The following is a 20990-nucleotide window of genomic DNA, read 5'->3' as shown; positions in this document are numbered from 1 at the left end:
AAAATTAGAAAATGTAAGAAAATACTGGAATAAAAGTTTTTTGGGGGAAATTCTGCACCCTCTGAGTCTTAAAACTTTTTTTCTTTCAGCCTTTCTTCAGGAGCTCTAAATGACTAATCACCACATGCTTTTCTTATAAGAACTTCAAAGAGTGTGTCTATAATTTCATTTCTCAAAGATAGTATTGCTGAGTTCTCAGCACTGTAACCAAATGATATCAACCTTAGTTCCTTCTTAAAAAGTGTATCAATCTTACTTAAACTTTTAGAATAGTGCTACTTTTAGATCTCACTATCCAGCACAAACTATCTGCATTTTAACAAGTACTGTTTGAAGTGTTATTTAAGAAATGATGTTGATCTCTAGATTTGCTTATAATGTTAGCCTTTGGATAGGCAGATAATCTAAAAGGTCATATATGCCAGGCCTTCAATCTTCACACTGTGAAAGTACCAGCTAAGTGGTACTTTGGAGTAAATTCTTATGGAATTTCTTTTCCAATGCTGGATTCTATATAGTGCACAAAAGGATACTCCTTGGACTAATATTGTCAGTTCAAACATTACAAAATGTTTGGGATTTCAAAATACACTACTTGTTCTTAAAGCCAGTTTTCCCATGATTACTAATTCTGAAAACACATCATTAGCCCTGGGTTCCATTTCACTCCCTCTCACTAAAGATTTTAATTCTCATGTGAGGGACCCATATATTAAGGAGCACAATATAATGAGATATATAATCCTGGAAATTCCAAGCATTAAGATGGCTAAATTAAAATGGCTGTAAAATGGAAAGATTATATATATATACATATATATATATATAATTTGATCATTTTCCCTCCAGATTGTCCATTATTCATTTAAATTTATATTAAATAGTACTGCAGGCCTATAATGCCAGCTACTCAAGAAGCAGAGTTCAAATCTCAAGTTGAGGCCAGTATAGACTAAGTTACCTAATCTCAAAAACAAAATAGAAAAGTAAAGATCTTGGGGTTGTGGCTCAGGTGATAGAACATTTTGTATAACAAGCAACAGGCCCTAGGTTCAATCCCCAGTATATACATATATACATGTAAATAAATAACACATAAAATAATAATAAAATTAATAACAACACTTGTACTATGTATATCTGTGTGTCAGATATTGAGCCTTTAACTATAGTTCTACTGTCCTATTCTCCTATGTCTTACCATATAATAAGAAAGTTCTTATAAAATACTAATCCAAATATATATATATATATATATTCATTGTTCTTGTAGTATTCACATTATTTAGAAAGGAAGTAATGGAGGCAACTAAGTTGCAAATTGCTACTTAGTACTTAAAAGTGAAGTTATGTAATTCTTTGTCACTCTGTTTCTGTCTATCCATCTGTCTCTCAGCCTCATTCACTCTCTTTCTCCTATGACAGAATAAAATGGAATTAAAAAATTCTAGCTGAACCTTATACCCAAAGACCATATCCCTGGAGAATTCACTGTGGGAATCCCCACTATATTTTTCAATAAAACTCAAACTCCATTGTGGAATCAAAATTCTCGGGCCTTGCTTCCTCTCTGGATTTGTCTTTCCCAATGTTTTTCCTATGCTATTCATTATCCTCAACACACCAAGGCAATCTTGTTGTTGATCTCACAAAGCTTTAGAGTATTGACTATTCTTAATAAAAGTGAGTTCTCACATCCAGTTGGTAGACCTTTTTCATTTTAACTTTATGGGACAAAAAAATGCTTATTTGGGGGCTGGGAGTTTGGCCTAGTAGTAGAGTGATTGCCTAGCGTGCACTAAGACCCAAGTTTGATTCCTCGGTACCACATACTAGAAAAAAGCTGGAAGTGATGCTGAAGCTCAAGTGGTAGAGCTCTAGTGTTGAGAAAGTCCAAGAGCAGTGCTCAAGCCCAGGACTGCCCCCCAAAAATGTGAATTTGAGGTTGAGAGTAATCCCAGTACTCAAGTCTGAAAATTCTTGGTAGTTATATGGCTCTAGTCCCATATTTTGAGTAGTTTCTCAAATGCCTTGATCTTTTATGTTTCAACTATCATAATATCTCCTTCCATAGACTCTACTCTGCCATATACTATTGACTGTGGTGATTTATATAGTAATTCAGCTGGATTGATGAACAAATATCAAGCCAGTTTTTATCTTTTAGGCTTTTTGTTGGTTTGTTTTTTGAAGAAATATCCCATGTGAAAGGCCAAGCACATGATAACCCCTGCTACTCAAAAGGCAGAAGTAGAATTGTGGTCCAGTTCCAGTCAAGGCAAAAATAGATGGAAACCCTCTCTGAAAAACAAACAAAAGTTAAAAGTACTGGAGGGATGGTTGAAGTGGCCAAGCATAATAAGCTCTGATGAGTATAAAGCACAGTACTGCAAAGAAGAAAAAATTCCAATAATCACAGATAAATTAATGTAACCAGTGCAATTTTGTTATCATTGACTTTTAAAATGCATGCTATTATAACACTAAGATTTCTGTAATCCTAAATTTATAGCTGAGTGTCTAGAGAAAGTGTCAGTTATTTTCTACACTCATAGTATTGTGGGAAAAACATTTTTGGAAGTAAGACAGAGATTGGTAGGAACTCTGACTCCATCAGCTTCATCTCTGTAACCTTCGGCAAATCCTTAAACTCATTAAAATTCTATTCCTATAACTATAAAATGGGGATAATATAGAGATACAGATCTCTTCTTGATATTTTTGTGACTATAAGAACAAAGTAAATATATGAGAGAAATACTTGTTCTAGAACAACAAGTGCTACATTGCTTGTAGCCTACTATGTCATTTTTCTGAGACATTTCAGTCCCCATCCCTGCAAATAAACCAATCCCATCCAGGTTTTTCGCACTTTAAGAATATTACATATTATCATCCCCATTTACAGCAGGAGCTGAGGGTGTGGCCTAGTGGTAGAGTGCTTGCCTAACATGCACAAAGCCCTGGGTTTGATTCCTCGGTACCATACACACAGAAAAAGCCAGAAGTGGTGCTGTGACTCAAGTGGTAGACAATGCCTAAGCCCTGAGTTCAAGCCCCAGGACTGGCAAAAAAAAAATATATATATATATATATATATATATATATATATATATATACACAGAACCAATGTACTGTTATCTCTCATCTCTTTTGCTGTCCCTTGGTTATCTCATATTGTTACAGTATCTCACTTTGTTACCTGATATATTGGATATATTTGTATTTGGTTATTTGAAATTGGATAGGGAAGGGGGGAAAACAAGATGAAGGGTGGGGTGGGGGGGAGGGAAATGGGGATCAAGACATGTGAAAGGGTATCAATGTATGTGAATTAATGCACCTTCTATCTGGAAAATATCATGTAACCCTTCTATTAATTACAATAAAAATACATGAAAAAAATAAACAGAACCACTAAATTAAGGATCAAAAACACAACATTCAAACATGTACAATAAATGATTAACATAATTTAGGTTTGAACTGGGTGCCATGGGATTCAGGGAATAACACACATGACACGTTCCATCTAAAAATATAGTCACCAATCTAGATCAGCAGATTTTCACCATGGGGCATAAGAAAAAGTTATTTTGATACTTGTAAGGAACAAAAAGTCATTATTAAATGCTGACAATGGCTTCAGAGTTATTGAAGCTCCAGCCAAGCATGACTACCCCAGCCTCAGAGTGAAGAAATAGATAAGACAGCTTTTATCATTGCAGAATTAAGCTCATGTTTGAAAAGCACCCTTATACAAGTAATCCATCTTCCACTTTTTTGTTTCCTTCTTCCTTCCAACCTAGCCCTAATATTCCATTCGGTAGGATCACCATTCAATCCCTTACAATGTTATACTGCCTTCAGTCCTTCCTGTACTGTGGTCAATGATATGTTCTCTTTCACATTCATCTGATCTTTGCAGCTTGCTTTCCAAATAGGAGGGCAAGGTAAAAAAACAAAATCAGAAATGGGCCCCTTCACATCCTGATGATTGGTCAACATTATATTCTCTAAGACTGAGAACTTTTTTTTGTCAGTTGTAGGGCTTGAAATCAGGGCCTGGGCACTGGCTCTGAGCTATTTTGCTCAAGGCAAGCACTCTACCACTCTGAACAACAGCACCACTTCCATTTTTGGAGTGGTTAATTGGAGATGTGTTTCAAAGGAATTTCTCTGCCCAGGCTGACTTTGAACTGTGATCCTCAGATCTCAGTCTCCTAAGTAGCTAGATATACAAGTGAGAACCACCTGAACCCTGCTTTCCTTAGGACATTGTTAATACTGCAGAAATCTTCTAGAAAACTGGAAGAAACAAGATGAAACAGACTTGCTAACACATGGAAGGCTAGATTCCATGGCAACGTTTTATGTTCCCAGGGAAGCTTTTGACTAGTAACATTTAACAAAGATTGTTTTGACTTCCTAAGGTATTGTAAAAGTGCTGATAATTATTCCCATTTACATGTTTAATCCCTAATATGTCTATAATCACATTATAGTTCTACACATTTTGTAGCTCCCCAGAGATGATAATAAATACTTATTAACCTTTGTGATTCAGAATAACTTTTTTTCATATATTTTTATTGTAATTAGTAGAAGGGTTACATTATATTTGCCAGATAGAAGATGCATTAATTCACATACATTGATACCCTTTCTCATGTCTTGGTCCCCATTTCCCTCCCCCACCCCACCCTTTATCTTGTTTTCCCCCCTTCCCTATCCAATTTCAAATAACCAAATACGAATATATCCAATATATCAGATAACAAAGTGAGATACTGTAACAATATGAGATAACCAAGGGACAGCAAAAGAGATGAGAGATAACATACATCAAGGAACCTGAGAAACTTTCAACACATGATTCAGAGATGATTTGGAATAGCTATCCAGAAATTCCACTTCTGTGCATTTACTCAAACAATTACAAAGCCACCAGTACAAAAATGCCTATAGTGGAACTATTACTATAGCCAAGATATGGAATCATTCTAGATGAAATGTAGTATATACACACAATAGAATTTTATTAGTCCAGGGCCGGGAGTTTGGCCTAGTGGTTAAAGTGCTTGCCTAGCATGCACGAAGACCCGGGTTTGATTCCTTGGTACCACATACATAGAAAAAAGCCGGAAGTGGTGCTGAGGCTCAAGTGGTAGAGCTCTAGCCTTGAGAAAGTCCAAGGACAGTGCTCAGGCCCTGAGCTCAAGCCCGGGACTGGCAGCAAAAAAAAAAAAAAAAAAAAAAAAAAAGAATTTTATTAGTCCATTAGAAAGAATGATATTGTACCATTTTTAAAGAAATGGAAAGGCCTGAGGAAAAAATATGTTAAGAAAAGTAGATCAGGCGTAAAGACACAAGAGATGCGTGTGTTCCTCTATATGTAGAAGCTAGATTTAGCTTATGAACTTGTAAGTAAATATGTTGGGTAGTATACAAGTATATATAGATATATTAAGTGAAATATGGTAGACTCAATGGAGAACTCAGATAGTGTAGTTCCTTAGCAATGCAGAGTCAAAGTTCAAGAAAATAAGACACCAGGAAGCAGGTACTGGAAAGGGATGGGATGGGGTCAAGGGTCATTTGAAGAGGAAAAGAAAGAGAATGAAGTCAAAAATCCAATGCACATCCTAGAAAGGTAGTGAGAGTGAAGGAAGTTCTGGTTAGGAGAGAAATGATTTACAATGTTAAAAGGGGTGACATTGATGAAGATATACTGTCTTTCAAAACTCCTTTATTAAATGGCAACTACTTTGTACAACTACTTAAAGATTACCATACATATATATATACATATTCAATGTGAATTCAAGTATCTAATAAGTGAATTAATCTTATATGCATTACCAGAATACCATATCACAATTCAAGTTTTATAATTTGTATTCCTGGCTATTTAGGAGACTGAGATCAAGGTTCAAAGTCAGCCTGGGCAGAAAAGTTCCTTTGAAACTCATATCCAATTAACCACTCCAAAAATGGAAATGGTGCTGTTGTTCACAGTGGTAGAGGGTTGCCTTGAGCAGAAGAGCTCAGAGCCAGTGCCCAGGCCGTGAATAAAAATACAATTCCCTAATAAAAATCAAATTTCCTCAAGGAAATTGTCCACATACTTTAAGAACTGTGCATTATTTGGTGTCATAAGATTCATCAGTATAACTGGGAGGAAAATGCTACCATAACATCCTGATGGATGAAAACAGTTACTTCAGAAATTCAGAAGGAAAATTTATTTTAAAGTATGGTGGCTTAAAATGAATTTCTGAACATATCATCAACTACTCTAATATGGCTAACATAGTAGTAAAAATAAATTGAATACATATACATCCTCATGAACTATTCTGTAGAGAAATCTTCATGACAAGGAAAAGTGTCACCCAATATAACACAGAATAACCAGCATTTTGAAAATATACTGGGAAGAATACATATGTACAGAAGTGTATTTTAATGTACTGCTATATTATCAAAACAACTAAAATAACAGAAACAGAGCTTTGAGTAAAACAAAGACACTGAAACAGAAATTTTGCTGATAACAGCATTTATTCATTAACCCTAAGGAAATGCACACATAATGCATTGGACAGCAAAGTCAATATTCAATCCCATTTTTTCATCAATTTAAAATCTGTAGTATCTTATTGGTGTCCAAAACCACATTGTGATACCATTTCATGTTCTCGACCAGAGCAAGAAAACTCTGTGAAAGCAAACTTGCCAATCCTAACCACTAACAGACTAGGGCTAAGGAAACAACAGAAATGATCAATCTGCGTGGATGCCAAGACACATAAGAGAGCCAAGGCACCCCAAATGCAAGTCCCATTGTAAGAAAAGGGTATAGAGCAGAAAATTTAAAAAGCCTTAAATCCAGGAACCATTCCTGAAAATCAGGGACAGAACCTGCACCTGGCTAGATATAGATATACATATAGATATCTGATACAGATATCTATATCTATAGATATACATATAGATCTATATCTACCCAGGTGCAGGTGGCCCACACCTGTAATCCTACCTACTCAGGAGACTGAGATCGGAGATTACAGTTCAAAGCCAGCCCAGACACAAAAGTCTGTGAAACTCTTATTTCCAATTAACCACCAGAAAACTAGAAGTGGCACTGTGACTCAACATGGTAGAGTACTAACCTTGAGCTGAAGAGCTGAGAGATAGTACTCAGAACCAGAGGACTGACAAAGAAAGCTAGTTAGAGAACCACAATTACTACATACTTGATATTCCATACCTCCACACTCCATCATCTCATTTTAAGAAACTTCTCTTGTAGATAAAATCTATCATTAACTACAGGAAAGGTATCTCTTAGACAATGAGAGGAAACATAGAGGAGCTGGGTTCCAGCAACCCATAGTTATAATTCTAGCTAAGGAAAAGGCTCAGACCCCCCGGGACCTCAATTCAAAACTAGCCAAGGCAAAATGTCCATAAGACTCCATCTCTAACATAGCTAGCAAAAAGCCATGCTAGAGAAATGATTCAAGTGTTAGAGCACAAGCCAAGCAAGCATAAGACCCTTCAACTCAGATATCAAGGGAAAAAAATGGGGAGTGGAACTTTGAATTAATTGAAGATATTGAACTAATCTCAGAGATATGAGACAAAAATGAGTTATATAAGTAAGTATCTTCACAATCGAACCATTGTCATAAAAAGGTACAAAAAACCAGTTACTGAAACTAAGTCATGTCTTATGCAGCATCTAATTGTAGCATATGAAGTATCAGCCTGGATGTACTCTTAAGAAATAGGATATAGCTGAGTGCCACTAGTTACTTTGATAAAATTAAAGTTTAAAAATAACTAGAATCTTAGCCCTAACTACCTAAAACAAGTAGCTGCTATAGACAATCATACTTCAAAGACAGAATGAGAACCAGGTGAGCATCAGACCTTAGATACACTCTAGCTATACCGGTGCCAAACATTATGCTTACAATACTTAAGGCTCTGGGAAGAGAAACATAATCACTATATAAGGGAACAAGGTTCTTTTCAGGATCTGGGGCTTGAAACTCAGCCAGAAAAAATATTATGAAATTTAAGTAGAACAAGTTAATGGTTTTCACTTACCATTGACCTGTTTCACTTAGACTATCTTCTAGCTTTGTCATTAAAATTCTAGGATTTATTGACCTCAATTCAAACATCAATGAGTCATCTTTAATTCATCTCTTCTTTAAAAATCCCTGTAGCCAGTCTCAGCTTGTCTTCCTAAATGCAGTTCAGAGCTGCAACTGCTGTTCTTTACTTCTGATATTATTTCTTATCCACACTGTGAAAATAGCCTCCTTCTTTAAAGTGCTACTGCAATTTATATTTTAGTTAAAATTTAAACTAAATTCTCACTAGGATTGGACTCATACTTTGCCCAGTATTGCTCTCTTTTTGTACTCCAAATGAGAAGCCGTGTTTCTACACAGAGCTAATGCAGGGTAGCTACAGTTAGTTCCTCCCTGTAGGTGAGAAGGTAACTAAAGGATAATTCTTATGTGTGCATCCTAGCTCAAGGCAACTTTTGTCAAAGACTCAGTCCCTAGTTATTCCATCATTTTTCTGTTTAGGTATGATAAAATACCAATATAATCTAATGTTCTATTTAGAATTTAAGCAAGCTCCTAAGAGCATCTCATCTGTATCTTTTTCAGAGGCAATATTCTAACAATAATGCTGAAGGGATAGATGGGTTGATGAAAGTAAAAAGAAGGGAAAAAAAGAGAGAGGAGGCAAGGAGGGGAAAAAGAAAGGAAGAAAACAAGGAAGGGAGGGAGGAAAGGAGGGAGAGAAGGAATTAGGAAGGAAAGAAGGAAAGGAAGGAAGGGAGGGAGGAAGGAAGGAAGGCAGGAAGGAAGGAAGGAAGGGAGGGAGGAAGGAAGGAAGGATAAGTCGATGGAAGAAGTTTCCTTCTCACCATTATTTCCATTAACCTCTCTCATGGGACTCCTAATTTCATTAATTAGGCAACATGATTAGTAATTAGGCAAAAAGGGGAATAATCAGGGACTAGGGAAAGAAAAAATCTTTTGCAAAGAAAAGAGAAGGAAAAGAAAAAAAACCCACTTCTTCAAAAACCACATTCAGTGCAGGTCTTTCCAAGTCAGAAATATAAAAGCATACAATTATCTGTTTCATAAAATACTATATAAATTGCATTTTAGTGGCAATATTTTAAGTCCACTAGGAAATGTGTTCAATAATTGGTGAATTCTCTTCCCAAGACTTGATGCCAGATCAAAGTAAGGTTTTAATGTAATGAATTTTAATTTTTTTGTCAGTCATGGGCCTTGAACTCAGGGTCTGAGCACTGTCCTTGGAGTTTTCTCAAGGCTGAGCTCTACCAATCGAGCCACATCACCACTTCCAGCTTTTTTCTATGTCTGTGGTACCTAGGAATCGAACCTGGGTCTTCGTGCATGCTAGGCAAGCACTCTACCATTAGGACAAAGTCCCAGACCCTTAATGTAATGATTTTTTACTGAAGCAATACAGCTGATATGAGTGACACTATAAAATTTTGTCTTTCAAAACTGAAGGATAAATAACTGATCAAAGAAAAACTGTTTATGAGACACTAAGTAAATATTCTAACTTATAGTGGAAAGTTTGCCTTAAGAGAATCTTAAAGAAATACCTCATAGTTAAATTTAAAGTGAGTTATTTTGATTATTAAAACTTAAAGAGTAGCAGAGTATTTGTATAAATCATCAAAAGAGCTTAAAATTATATTCTTGCAAATCAAGTAAGTTATTAGTTGGACTTTTAAGAGTATAAATGATGTATAAGAATTGTCTTTTAGATTTAATAGCAAAAATTATATTACTAGTGCTGTGAAGCATGAAGTATATTTGCCACTTAACCAAAGCGCTTTAAGTAGCCTATTAATAATCAGGTTCCTAAGTGGCATCGGATTCTGAAATAAAAACCTCCATTCTTATTATGTTACAGATTAATATTTGTTCTCAGAACTACTTCCAAAAAATTCTTACCAGACATAAACTGTGTAATAGAGGATAATTCCATTTGGCTCCCTGGGCGGTTGCCATGACAACTTCATAGTGACACCAGACAACTGTTTCACGGAGAAGTTTTGAGGGGGAGAAGCAGGAGCTGAAAAATTCGGGTATAGAAGAATTCATTTCACCAGCTATATATTGGAAAATGGTTAAAATGCAAATGCGCACATTTTACATGATAAACTTCCTGGTAAATGAGTTGGGTTCAGTGCTCTTTACCACAAGTCTCAGAGTATGTTTATTTTCAAATGATATGATAAAAGAAGATTTTGCACGGTGGTGTTAGAACATCTGTTTCTGTGATTCAATGGAAACAATTATTTCATGAGAAAACATAAGATGGGTATGCCACCCTGATTCACCTACTGTTCAAATACATTTTAGTAAAGCATCATACCCTAACAAGGACAAAAACTTGATTAGGGTGAATAAATAAATAGACTAGAGAATCAAGCTACATTTGAGACCATGAAAAAGAGTTGGAGGAAAAATGTATTACACATCTAAGAAGTGGGAAATCGATAGCTTGACACTGAAAGAAACAGTTACCATGACTGACCTCACCAATGAAAACTATGTTCCTCAGTCTCTGTGGGGTTATTAAACTGTAAACTAATAGCAACATCTGTTCACTGAGTACAAATTGAATAGTCTCCAAAGGAAACCCCAGTGTAGCACAAAAACAAGAAGACAATTTTGGAACTAGTAATTCTGTTATAGAAGGATACAAATAATTTTGCATTCTTATAAAGAATATTATAGAATGGTAATATCTTGGTACAACTACTTAAACATAATTTAAAAAGTTATTATATGTTATAATTTATAAGAATACAAAATAATAAATTTGGCTCACTATCTAAATTACAGGTAGAAAATTAACTTTTATGTAGCTTATACAGATTCTGATAATTTGGCTGAATCTTTAAACTATGTGAAATGATAGTGTAGCTTCTATATAGGTCATTGTTTCTAGTAATTAAAAAATGCTACCTGAATTATATCAACTTTTTTGGAATCCAAATAAATTCAGATAGAGCTATGTGTGCATTCTGTTATTTTAGAAACAATAAGTTTGTTAAGCAAAGATTTCTGAGATGAATAAAGGAAGTAAATGTGACCGCTGTATTTAGTAACTTAATTTTATTCTCAATGGAACTGAAATTAAAATGCTATGAAATACTGATTGTGATAGAGCTTTCTGTCATTTAGAATTGTTTTTCCAAACAAAGGAGACCTCTCATTCATCAAAGGAATAATCTGGTCATATTTTATCTTTAAAAAAATATCACCTCATTTAATTTTTTTGGCAAAATATCACCTTTGCTACTTTTATTTTCTCTTTCAAGTCACACCTTTGGTTCAACTTCCACATTATATTCCCATTCCCCTAGTGGTCCAGAATAATTATGGTCCCTCTTAAGGCTCAATGAATATTTTTTGGAAATACTTAAACTCGTAAATAAAATGAGAAAAATTGTCTGTGCTTTTTTTTTTTAACAAAGAGCTCCTCTTCAAACTTCAGTCTCCTTGAGAGCCTAGCACAGTAAAGTTCAACCCATTCTCGATGTGCTGTTACTTTTCAAGAGAGGAAGAGAATCTTTCTTGTTTTTTACCCTGTGCCTCCAAAATCATACAATGTGGCTCAGTACTTCTATGAACATTTACCTTGGGAATCCACAATTTTTAAATTATTACCTTTTAAACAGTTGTACAAAGGGGTTTCAGTTCATTGTCACTTTATGACTACAGAGCATCTTGATCATGTGACTCCTTTCATCTTTCCCACATCTATCTAAATCCCACCCTGCCCCTCCATTTTCTTAGCACCATTTTTCCATTAAGTTATTAAATATTATAACTGCATTCTCCCAACCAGGAACCGACATTTTTTTTTTTGCCCGTCCTGGGCTTGAGCTCAGGGCCTGAGCACTGTCCTTGGACTTTCTCAAGGCTAGAGCTCTACCACTTGAGCCTCAGCACCACTTCTGGCTTTTTTTCTATGTATGTGGTACCGAGGAATCGAACCCGGGTCTTCATGCATGCTAGGCAAGCACTTTAACCACTAGGCCAAACTCCCGGCCCCAGAAACCGACATTTTTAACAGCCTGAGTGCTTTTTGACACTTAATACAATTGTGAAGTATTTATGTGAGTGGTACAATCTCTGCCTGTTCCAAATACATGTTCATTACTTGCCCAATTCCTTCAGATTCTCATCATTAGGACTATCTGATTAAATCACATATTTAAACCTGGCACTATTTTCAGAAAGATATTGCTAAAATGATTTAACAGTTCTAAGGCAGAGTGAGCTAAACTATCTTGCATATCCTTTTATTATTAATCTACTGGGAAAGATTAATTCATTAAGTTAACTTTCACTTTGAGAGCAAGGAGAATGTACTCAAAGAAAAAAAAATTCAGAGAGAACTTTTGATGGAGAGCAAAAGTATCAAATAGAGGCATCTCTGCCAGTACTGCCAGGAGACTTTTGGGAAATGAAGTAAAAACAGGGAAAGGTTTCCAAACAGGGAAGAGGATTAAAAATATAAACCATATTATTTTGTGTCAAATGAGCAATGCAAAGTGTTCCTCTTTTCCAGAAGGGTCTTGTGGACGCTGTGCTCTGATGAATAAGTCTAAACCAACAGAACAAAAACTAACTCCAGAGGACTTGAAAGAAAGATACAAGGGAAAAGAAAGAATACTCCACAAACACTTATGACTTAACCTTATGGCTTATTCTTCAACCCTCATAAGTACAGGAAATCCAGTCATATAAAAAGCAACTGTTTGAAATAAGAAATGTTTAAAATATAATATGTAAATTCTAATCACAAATTTACTGCACAAAATCATAATCTCTATAAACTGGTGAGGTACTAACATAAAGTGGCTAAGTAGTAAGATTGATTTTACATTACACTTAAACATTCTGGGGCCAATGTCATAAAAATACTAAAGTTTGTCATTTTCAAAATCTATTTTAAAATTTATGCAATGGATTTTGCATTCTTATGAATGCAAAAGTTGAAAAATACAGTTGTAAAACAGAGCATAATGTTCAAACTGTTGAAACCAAATGGTCATAAAAATTCCAATCAAAATTTATTTTTACACAAAGGCAAAAAATACATTTTACTTCTGATTTTATTTAATGTAAATCTGGATTCACTCACATTTTTGCATCACAATAAATCTCCTATATGGTGCTTGTAGATAAACATAGCACCATATTTTTATACTAGGGTTCAATCTATATATAAATGTTTCTTGAAATGTTATGGAATCAAAATATATCAATCAGTGTTACTATAGTTACCATCTTCTTCAGTCAATATGCTTATTGGCACACTCCGAACTCCTTCACCTTTGAGTGTACTAGCAGATACCTCAATGATGTATTGGGTATATTTCTTCAGTCCTAAGTAGAAATCAAAAAGATAAATTGACACTTAGAAACGTCTTGGGCCATGAGAAAGGGTATCAATATATGTGAATTAATGCACCTCTTATCTGGCAAATATAATGTACCCCTTCTATTAATTACAATAAAAATATATGAAAAAAAGAAATGTCTTGGGCATCAGGATTCAGGGTCCTATAAGAAGACCTGCACATCCATGTTCATAACAGCACTATTCACAATAGCCGAGAGAGAGAGCCCAGAAGTCTCACAATAAATGAGTGAATCAAAAAAAAATATGTGGTACCTAAACACAATAGGATTTTACACAGCCATTCATTAGAAAGAATAAAATAATGTCATTTGCAGGGAAACATGGAGCTAGAACAAATCCTGTTAAGTGAGGTAAGTCACACTCAGAGAGACAAATGGCCCATGTTCTCTCTGATATGGGGAAACTAGATCTAAAATGTACTGGGATATAATAAATTCTACAGGATTCTAGATTCTCACACACAATGAGAACAAAAGAGGATATTCTTAGGAGAGAAACTCAAAGGCACAATATCTAAGTGCCTCTTCTCATTTATATTAAATAATGTATATGCTGAAATGAACTCAAAGGTACGGAAACAAGAGACCTCTTTTTTTCAGTTTTTAGTTTTCAATGATTCTGTCTTCTTTATCTTATGTATGGTATAGTCAAGTGTACATCTTTATAAGGTTTGGAGAAAGGTGGAAAAGTGCAGCAGTAGAGCTAACTGGAAATTGATGAAAGTGAACTACACAAATCATGGGTGAGAATGGAAGGGAGGGACTAGGAGAGAAGGAGGGAACAGAAGCCGCTGTACAGAGGAAATGTACTCATCACCTGATTCGTGTTGTTCTGTAAGAACAAAATGTAAATAATTTTAAAAAAGAAAGAGAAGTCCTTAAAATTGTGTATGGAAAGAAACATTTTAAATCCCAAAAATTGGAAGGCAGAGGTAAGAGAATTACCAAGTTCAAGACAAGTAATACTTATGACTAGCCTGAGATATATAGCAAGACTTATCTTAAAGAGAGAGGGGCGGGGAGGGGTAGGGAGACTTTAAGGGAGAGCAAGGAAAGGAAAGAAAGTGAAGGAAGGAAAAGGAAGGAAGGAGGGAGGGAGGGAGGGAAGGAAGGAAGGAAGGAAGGAAGGAAGGAAGGAAGGAAGGAAGGAAGGAAGGAAGGAAGGAAGGAATCAAACGCCTCTTAATGATTAATGAAAGGTGAAGTTGAAAGACCTTAAATTCAATAATCTTCCTAATGTTAAGACTAAAATACAATTATTTAGCAGTAGTACCTTCTATTATGAAGACAAATCTTTGAATTATGTGGAAAGGGACTGACCAAGAATATTCTTTCATGACCTGCAACAAACTTAGTTCATTTTACCCAAAAGAATTTTAATGCCCTATGTAAAAATAATCACATTTAAATATATTATTAAGCTAACATTTTATGGCCACAGTGACAACACGAATGCAAATATCCACTATTAAATTTGTTCCCTCACCTTTAATGTTCTGGGTCAAAGAGGTTGTATTTATTGTTCTTTCCTCGTTTCCATTACTTCTCCTGAGATAAATTGTATATTTTTGTATGATTCCATTGGGATGACTTGGAGGGAGAAATGAAATCTCAATCTCTCCAGAAGAAATGTTCTTGTAAGTGATATTTTCTGGTGCACTACCAGGCACTGCAAAATAAATTAAAATAATTTCCTTCAAAAATTATATTCTACTTCCATTTTCATGTAAGTGTGCTAGATTATTTATACACAAACATTATTCACAATTTTATAATATATGCCCTACATGACATAAAGTGTAGGTAAACTGTAGCACTGATAAGCATGTAACAAGCTTGATCTCAAATAAAAAAGTGTAATTCTGCATAACAATACTTGATGCTATATTTCAGAAAGGATTTAAAATACTAATTACAAGTTAGTTTGTACTACTGAACAATTAGATGCCAAAAAGAATGCTAGAAAGTATTTAAATTTGATTGTACTATTTACTAATAATTCTTATAAGGACTAGTTTGGGCTCAAGGTAGGAACTAAGGCAGACAAAAAACCTGTGTTAGAAATGAGACCGCATCACATGACCTGATAATAAAATCATCTCCTATAAAAGCAGGGTACCATTAATAACACATTGGCTTACTATGTTTGATACCGTTGTTGTATTTAATGTAATGTTAAAAACTTGTTAATCTATGCATATTCAAAAATGAAAATCAGATATTGGGCTCCTGATTCTGGCAAAATATATTGAACAAAATACTGAATGAATGTTTGACTTGAAATAACCGAAACTCTGTCGAACATTAAAATTTTTTTCTTCAAGAATTGCAAAGCTGACAACAAAAGTAGAAATCATTGAGGGCCAAAGGAGATAAAATAAAAAGACCAAAAAAATTAAAAAAAAAAAAGAAAACCATTGTAGCCCGAGTGCTAGTGGCTCCTGTCTGTAATCCTAGCTACTCAGGAGGCTGAGTTCTAAGAATCAAGGTTCCAAGCAAGGTAAAAAAGTCACTACAAATCTATGTCCAATTAACCACTCAGAAAGACACCAACAAACAAAATACAATGTAAGTGGTGCTATGTCTCAAGTGGTGGAGTGATAGCCTTGGGCACAAAGAAGCTCTGGGATAGCACCCAGGCCCCATTTCAAGCCCCACAACTGACACACACATGCACTGAAAAGTCACATTGTAAAGTCTAACATTGCAAGCTGCTTCTGAAGCTGACTCTGCCTTAAAAAGTACTGATGAGCTCTGGTAGCCTTGCATTTCTTTATTAACAAAGGTGAATAGTGACATAACATCCAGTTAAGACAGAGAGCTGAAAATTAGGAGGAGAGGCACTGGACTCAACCGTCCATCAGTAGACTTCTGGCATCTGAAAGTCAAGGGTCAAGACAGTCTATTTTTGCACACTGAGAAGGAGGGCCAGAGAGGTCTGCATAAACTGTTTATCACCAACATTATTAATGAGCCAATGAGTCCAATCATCAATCCTCAACAGTTCTTTTCCTCTACTATAATTTAGGAGTCATTTTACTCAAATTGTACCTTTTCCTTGCTTATAAAATTTTCTAGCCAGGGCCAGTAGTTTGGCCTAGTGGTAGAGTGCTTGCCTAGCATGCACAAAGACCCAGGTTCGATTCCTCGGTACCACATACATAGAAAAAAGCCAGAAGTGGTGCTGAGGCTCAAGTGGTAGAACTCTAGCCTTAAGAAACCCCAAGGACAGTACTCAGGCCCTGAGCTCAAGCCCAGGACTGGAAAAAAAAAAAAAGTTCTAGCCAGCTGTAGGTGGTTGAGAGCTGAAGATTGCAGTGTGAAGCCAGCCTGAGCTGGAAAATCCATGAGGCTTATCCCTAGTGAACTGCCCAAAAGTTGGAAGGGGAAGTGGATTTGTGGTTCAAGTAGTGGAACAGCAACAGTGAGCAAAAAAGCTCAGGGACAATGCCTAGGCCCTGACTTTAAGCACCACAACTGGCATACATACATACATACAAACAAATACACACACAAACACACACACAAAGTATACACACACAAAGTCCTAGATGTTTTCTAAGATATAGTCCAGAATTACATTCTCATTTTCAATTATATCTCAAATTATATTTACAAATTCACTTGAGTTTATTATCTTTGAGATCTAATTAAATTCATATATATAATAAATTAAAAATTAAATTTACTTTCCAGTACTAAGAGAATATATACAGGTAATAATCAGAAAACAAAAGGTGTTTTATAATTAATAGTTAAAACAAAATATCCTTGCTGTGGTGATCACTTAGTAAAACAGTTGATAAACATTCATGAATCTAGTCATTTTTAATTTAGAATGTTATTTATTTATGCTATAAAAAGCCCACACATAAAAAATATCACTATAACAATTAACAGAAAGACTGAAAGTACATCCTATAACTTTTTTTGTTGCTGTTGTTCTTTGCGGGGCTTGAACTCAGGGCCTGGACACTGTCCCTGAACCTCTTTGTGCTCAAGGCTAATGCTCTATCACTTGAGCTACAGTGCCACTTCCAGTTTATCAGTGGTTAATTGGAGATATGAATTGCATGGGGGCCTGGTCCTGTGGCTTAGTGGTAGAGTACCTGCCTCTCAAGCAGGAAGGCCATGAGTTCAAATCCCAAAGAGTCACATAGAAACTTTTCTGCCCAGGCTGACTTTGAATCATGATCCTCAGATCTCAGCCACCTGAGTAACTAGGATTGCAGGCATGAGCCACCAGCACCTGGCTTAACTTTTCATCTTATTGATGACTCTGAAAAGAACTGAACAGTATTGTCAGATGAGATTAGTATTAACTCCAGCTCCATGACTTATCAGTTGGATGACATTAAGTTCATCAATAGCTTAAGCAATTAAACAACAGCTAAAGTACACTTTCAGTGGACAAGAAATCGTTTCCTTCCATACTGCTAAATATTCAGTGGATCCTGGCATAGTACAAATATCTATTGAAAGAAAGAACTAGTCAGATCATCAGTTTTTCATGAGACAATGAGGATCAAAATTCAATGTTTTCTTTTAGAGTTACAAAGACAATTTGTGTAAAAGCTACTAGCAGAGCCCATGGTATTTCAGAGGCCTTCAAAATTGTTTCATTTCTTTCCTTAACCTAGTGTAAAATGTGTGTCTCCTTTAACCAAAAAGCAGATCTTTTTCTCAAAAACATTGACTTAGGTATAACCTCTACAAAAGTAAGGAGCATGTCAATAGATAATTCAATATCAATTAAGTGCGCCTAAAAAGTATTTCAAGTGTTAATGATGTAAAATACTTCCTTCTCCTTTTTCATATTACTGCAACTATAATTGTCATCACTTATGAGCACATTTGTGTCATTTCATTGTGTTTCATTTCTACTCAGTCTCAAGAGAATACTTTCACCTAAATGTAAGCCTTCTTGTATTTCTAGCTCTTCAGTGTCAAGAACAAAACTTCATGTGTAATATCTGGTCAATTCATATAGAATAGGATAAAAATATCATACTGATATTTGGCCAGGTATAAGCTATGAAAATGAAAATTTAATAATGTTTAATAGTAGCTAATTAATAAATATTTATTCTTTAAATGTACATTTCTTTCTCTTAAATTTTAAGACTTAGAATTCTTTACCTATTTTTTTTAAAAAGAGTTACTCTACATTTAGTTCTGAACTCTCAGTATACATTATGGAATTGACCTACTAATAAATCCTTTAGATGTACCTCAATGGACAGACAAATAAATCAAGAAAATATTGTATACAGATATATTTATATAGACATATGCAATAGATTTTGCTCATCCACTACAAAGAATAATATTTCACCATTTGTAAAGAAGGGGAAAGGCCTGGAAAAAATTAAATAAGCTGGCCCAGATAATGACAAAAGAAGAAGAAACTAGCTTATAAGTAAATATGTTGTGTGATATGCTAGTGTATACAAATGTATTAATGGCAATATGCCATTCTGGGCTTCTCTATACTGCCATCTACACCTAGACCTCATTAAAGTATAGCAATCTATTCCTTTTAATATATCTGTTTTTAGAAAGCCAGTAGTTAATCAATGCCATATTTACAGGTGTGTTGTCTTTTATTTGAATTCACTTCCTTTATGTAATCAGAAATTCCCTTAGATATAAACTACCTTTTAACTTTGCCCAGTACAGATTTTCCCAGAAAAAGACAAGAAATTTCTGGGCTATACAAAAAAAAACAATAATGAGGTTCTTAGGCTACAAAAAAATAAATATCCTGCAATTGTGAGATATATTTACTACATTTTTATGCATTATTAAATATCAGCAACAAAAGAAACATAACACTTACCTGTCTCCAAAGTCCTTACAGAGAAGAATGATGATGAGTGATTGCCATGACCGAATTTGGTATAAGACCTGACAGAAATATTATAAACAGTGTAGGGTTTTAAGTCCTTTAATGTTATGTTTGTTGTGGAAGAGTTCTTTATAAACAAAGAGTCTATATTTTCGTAAAGTACTTCGTAAGCAACAATAATCCCATTGGGCTTTTTAGGTGGTGACCACTTTAACTTTATTTCATTTGGGGAAACCTCGATTGCTTCAACATTCTCAGGTGATGATTCTGGCTCTGGGAGGAGAAAATAAAAGCTTTAAAATATCCATTTTTCTTATTGTTTCAACACAAAAAGAAGCATAGAATAGAAGCAATAGCCATATGAAGCCACTTTTCTTTTTCTGTTTTTTTTTGTTTTTTTTTGTTTTTTTCATATATTTTTTATTGTAATTAATGGAAGGGTTACATGATATTTGCCAGATAGAAGGTGCATTAATTCCCATACATTGATACCCTTTCTCATGTCTTGGTCCCCATTTCCCTCCCCCCACCCCCACCCCTCATCTTGTTTTCCCCCGTTACCTATCCAATTTCAAATAATCAAAAACAAATATATCCGATAGATCGGGTAACAAAGTGAGATACTGTAACAATATAAGATAACCAAGGGACAGCAAATAGATGAGAGATAACATAGTACCTTAAGAACAACAATCATTCAGTATATGGCTTATATTTCTATATCCTAGAGATCCTTTCATTTAGAGTCATGCTCTATGGCCTTTTGTATTGCAAATCTCTGCTAGGAGAGCCCAAGGTTTCTACTGATTATGACAAATGAGGGAAACCATTGAGCCTAAGTTCCTTTGAGTCTGGCTTACTTCACTTAATATGATCTTTTTTAAGTCTTTCCATTTCCTAACAAATGGGGCAATGTCATTCTTCCTGACAGCAGCATAGAATTCCATTGTGTACAAATACCACATCTTGTTGATCCACTCATCAACTGAGAGACATCTAGGTTGGTTCCATATCTTTGCTATTCTTTAAAGAAATAGAAGAGGCAGGGCCAGGAATTTGGCCTAGTGGTTAAAGTGCTTGCCTAGCATGCATGAAGACCCGGGTTCGATTCCTTGGTACCACATACATAGAAAAAAGCCAGAAGTGGTGCTGAGGCTCAAGTGGTAGAGCTCTAGCCTTGAGAAAATCCAAGGACAGTGCTCAGGCCCTGAGCTCAAGCCCAGGACTGGCAAAAAAAAAAAACAAAACAAAAAAAAAAGAAATAGAAGAGGCAATCCAAAATTTCATATGGAATAATAAAAGACCCTGTATAGCAAAAACACTTCTTAGCAGAAAGAAAAGTGCAGGAGGAATTTCAATACCAAACTTTAGACTCTATTACAGAGCTATAATCATCAAAACAGCTTGGCACTGGCACAAGAACAGGCCTGAAGACCAGTGGAATAGAACTGAAGACCCAGATATTAAACCACAGACCTATGGCCACCTAATCTTTGACAAGGGAGCCAAAAAAAATAGAATGGAAGAAACACAGCCTCTTCAACAAGTGGTGCTGGCAGATATGGCTTAGCACCTGCAGAAAACTAAAGTTGGATCCTTCTTTGTCACCCTGCACTAGAATT

General features: G+C 35.2%; 1 protein-coding gene across 1 annotated transcript in view; it reads right to left on the bottom strand.

Moving 5' to 3' along the window:
• Positions 1–20990, bottom strand: part of Ptprq (protein tyrosine phosphatase receptor type Q) — a 162226-nt gene that overhangs the window by 105611 nt on the left and 35625 nt on the right. Inside the window, exons 14-17 of the mRNA XM_090357310.1 lie at positions 19360–19641; positions 15007–15189; positions 13383–13484; positions 10032–10152 (exon numbers count right to left, since the gene is read on the bottom strand). Of these exons, the coding sequence (XP_090213436.1) occupies positions 10032–10152; positions 13383–13484; positions 15007–15189; positions 19360–19641 (688 nt within the window). The remainder of the gene's footprint in view (positions 1–10031; positions 10153–13382; positions 13485–15006; positions 15190–19359; positions 19642–20990) is intronic.

The sequence above is a fragment of the Megascapheus bottae genome, chromosome 2 (assembly GCF_031878675.1).
Source record: "Megascapheus bottae isolate mThoBot1 chromosome 2, mThoBot2.hap1, whole genome shotgun sequence".
Classification (NCBI taxonomy): domain Eukaryota; kingdom Metazoa; phylum Chordata; class Mammalia; order Rodentia; family Geomyidae; genus Megascapheus; species Megascapheus bottae.
The sequence above is the reverse complement of the archived record's forward strand: the minus strand, read 5'-3'. Positions and strand labels throughout refer to the sequence as shown.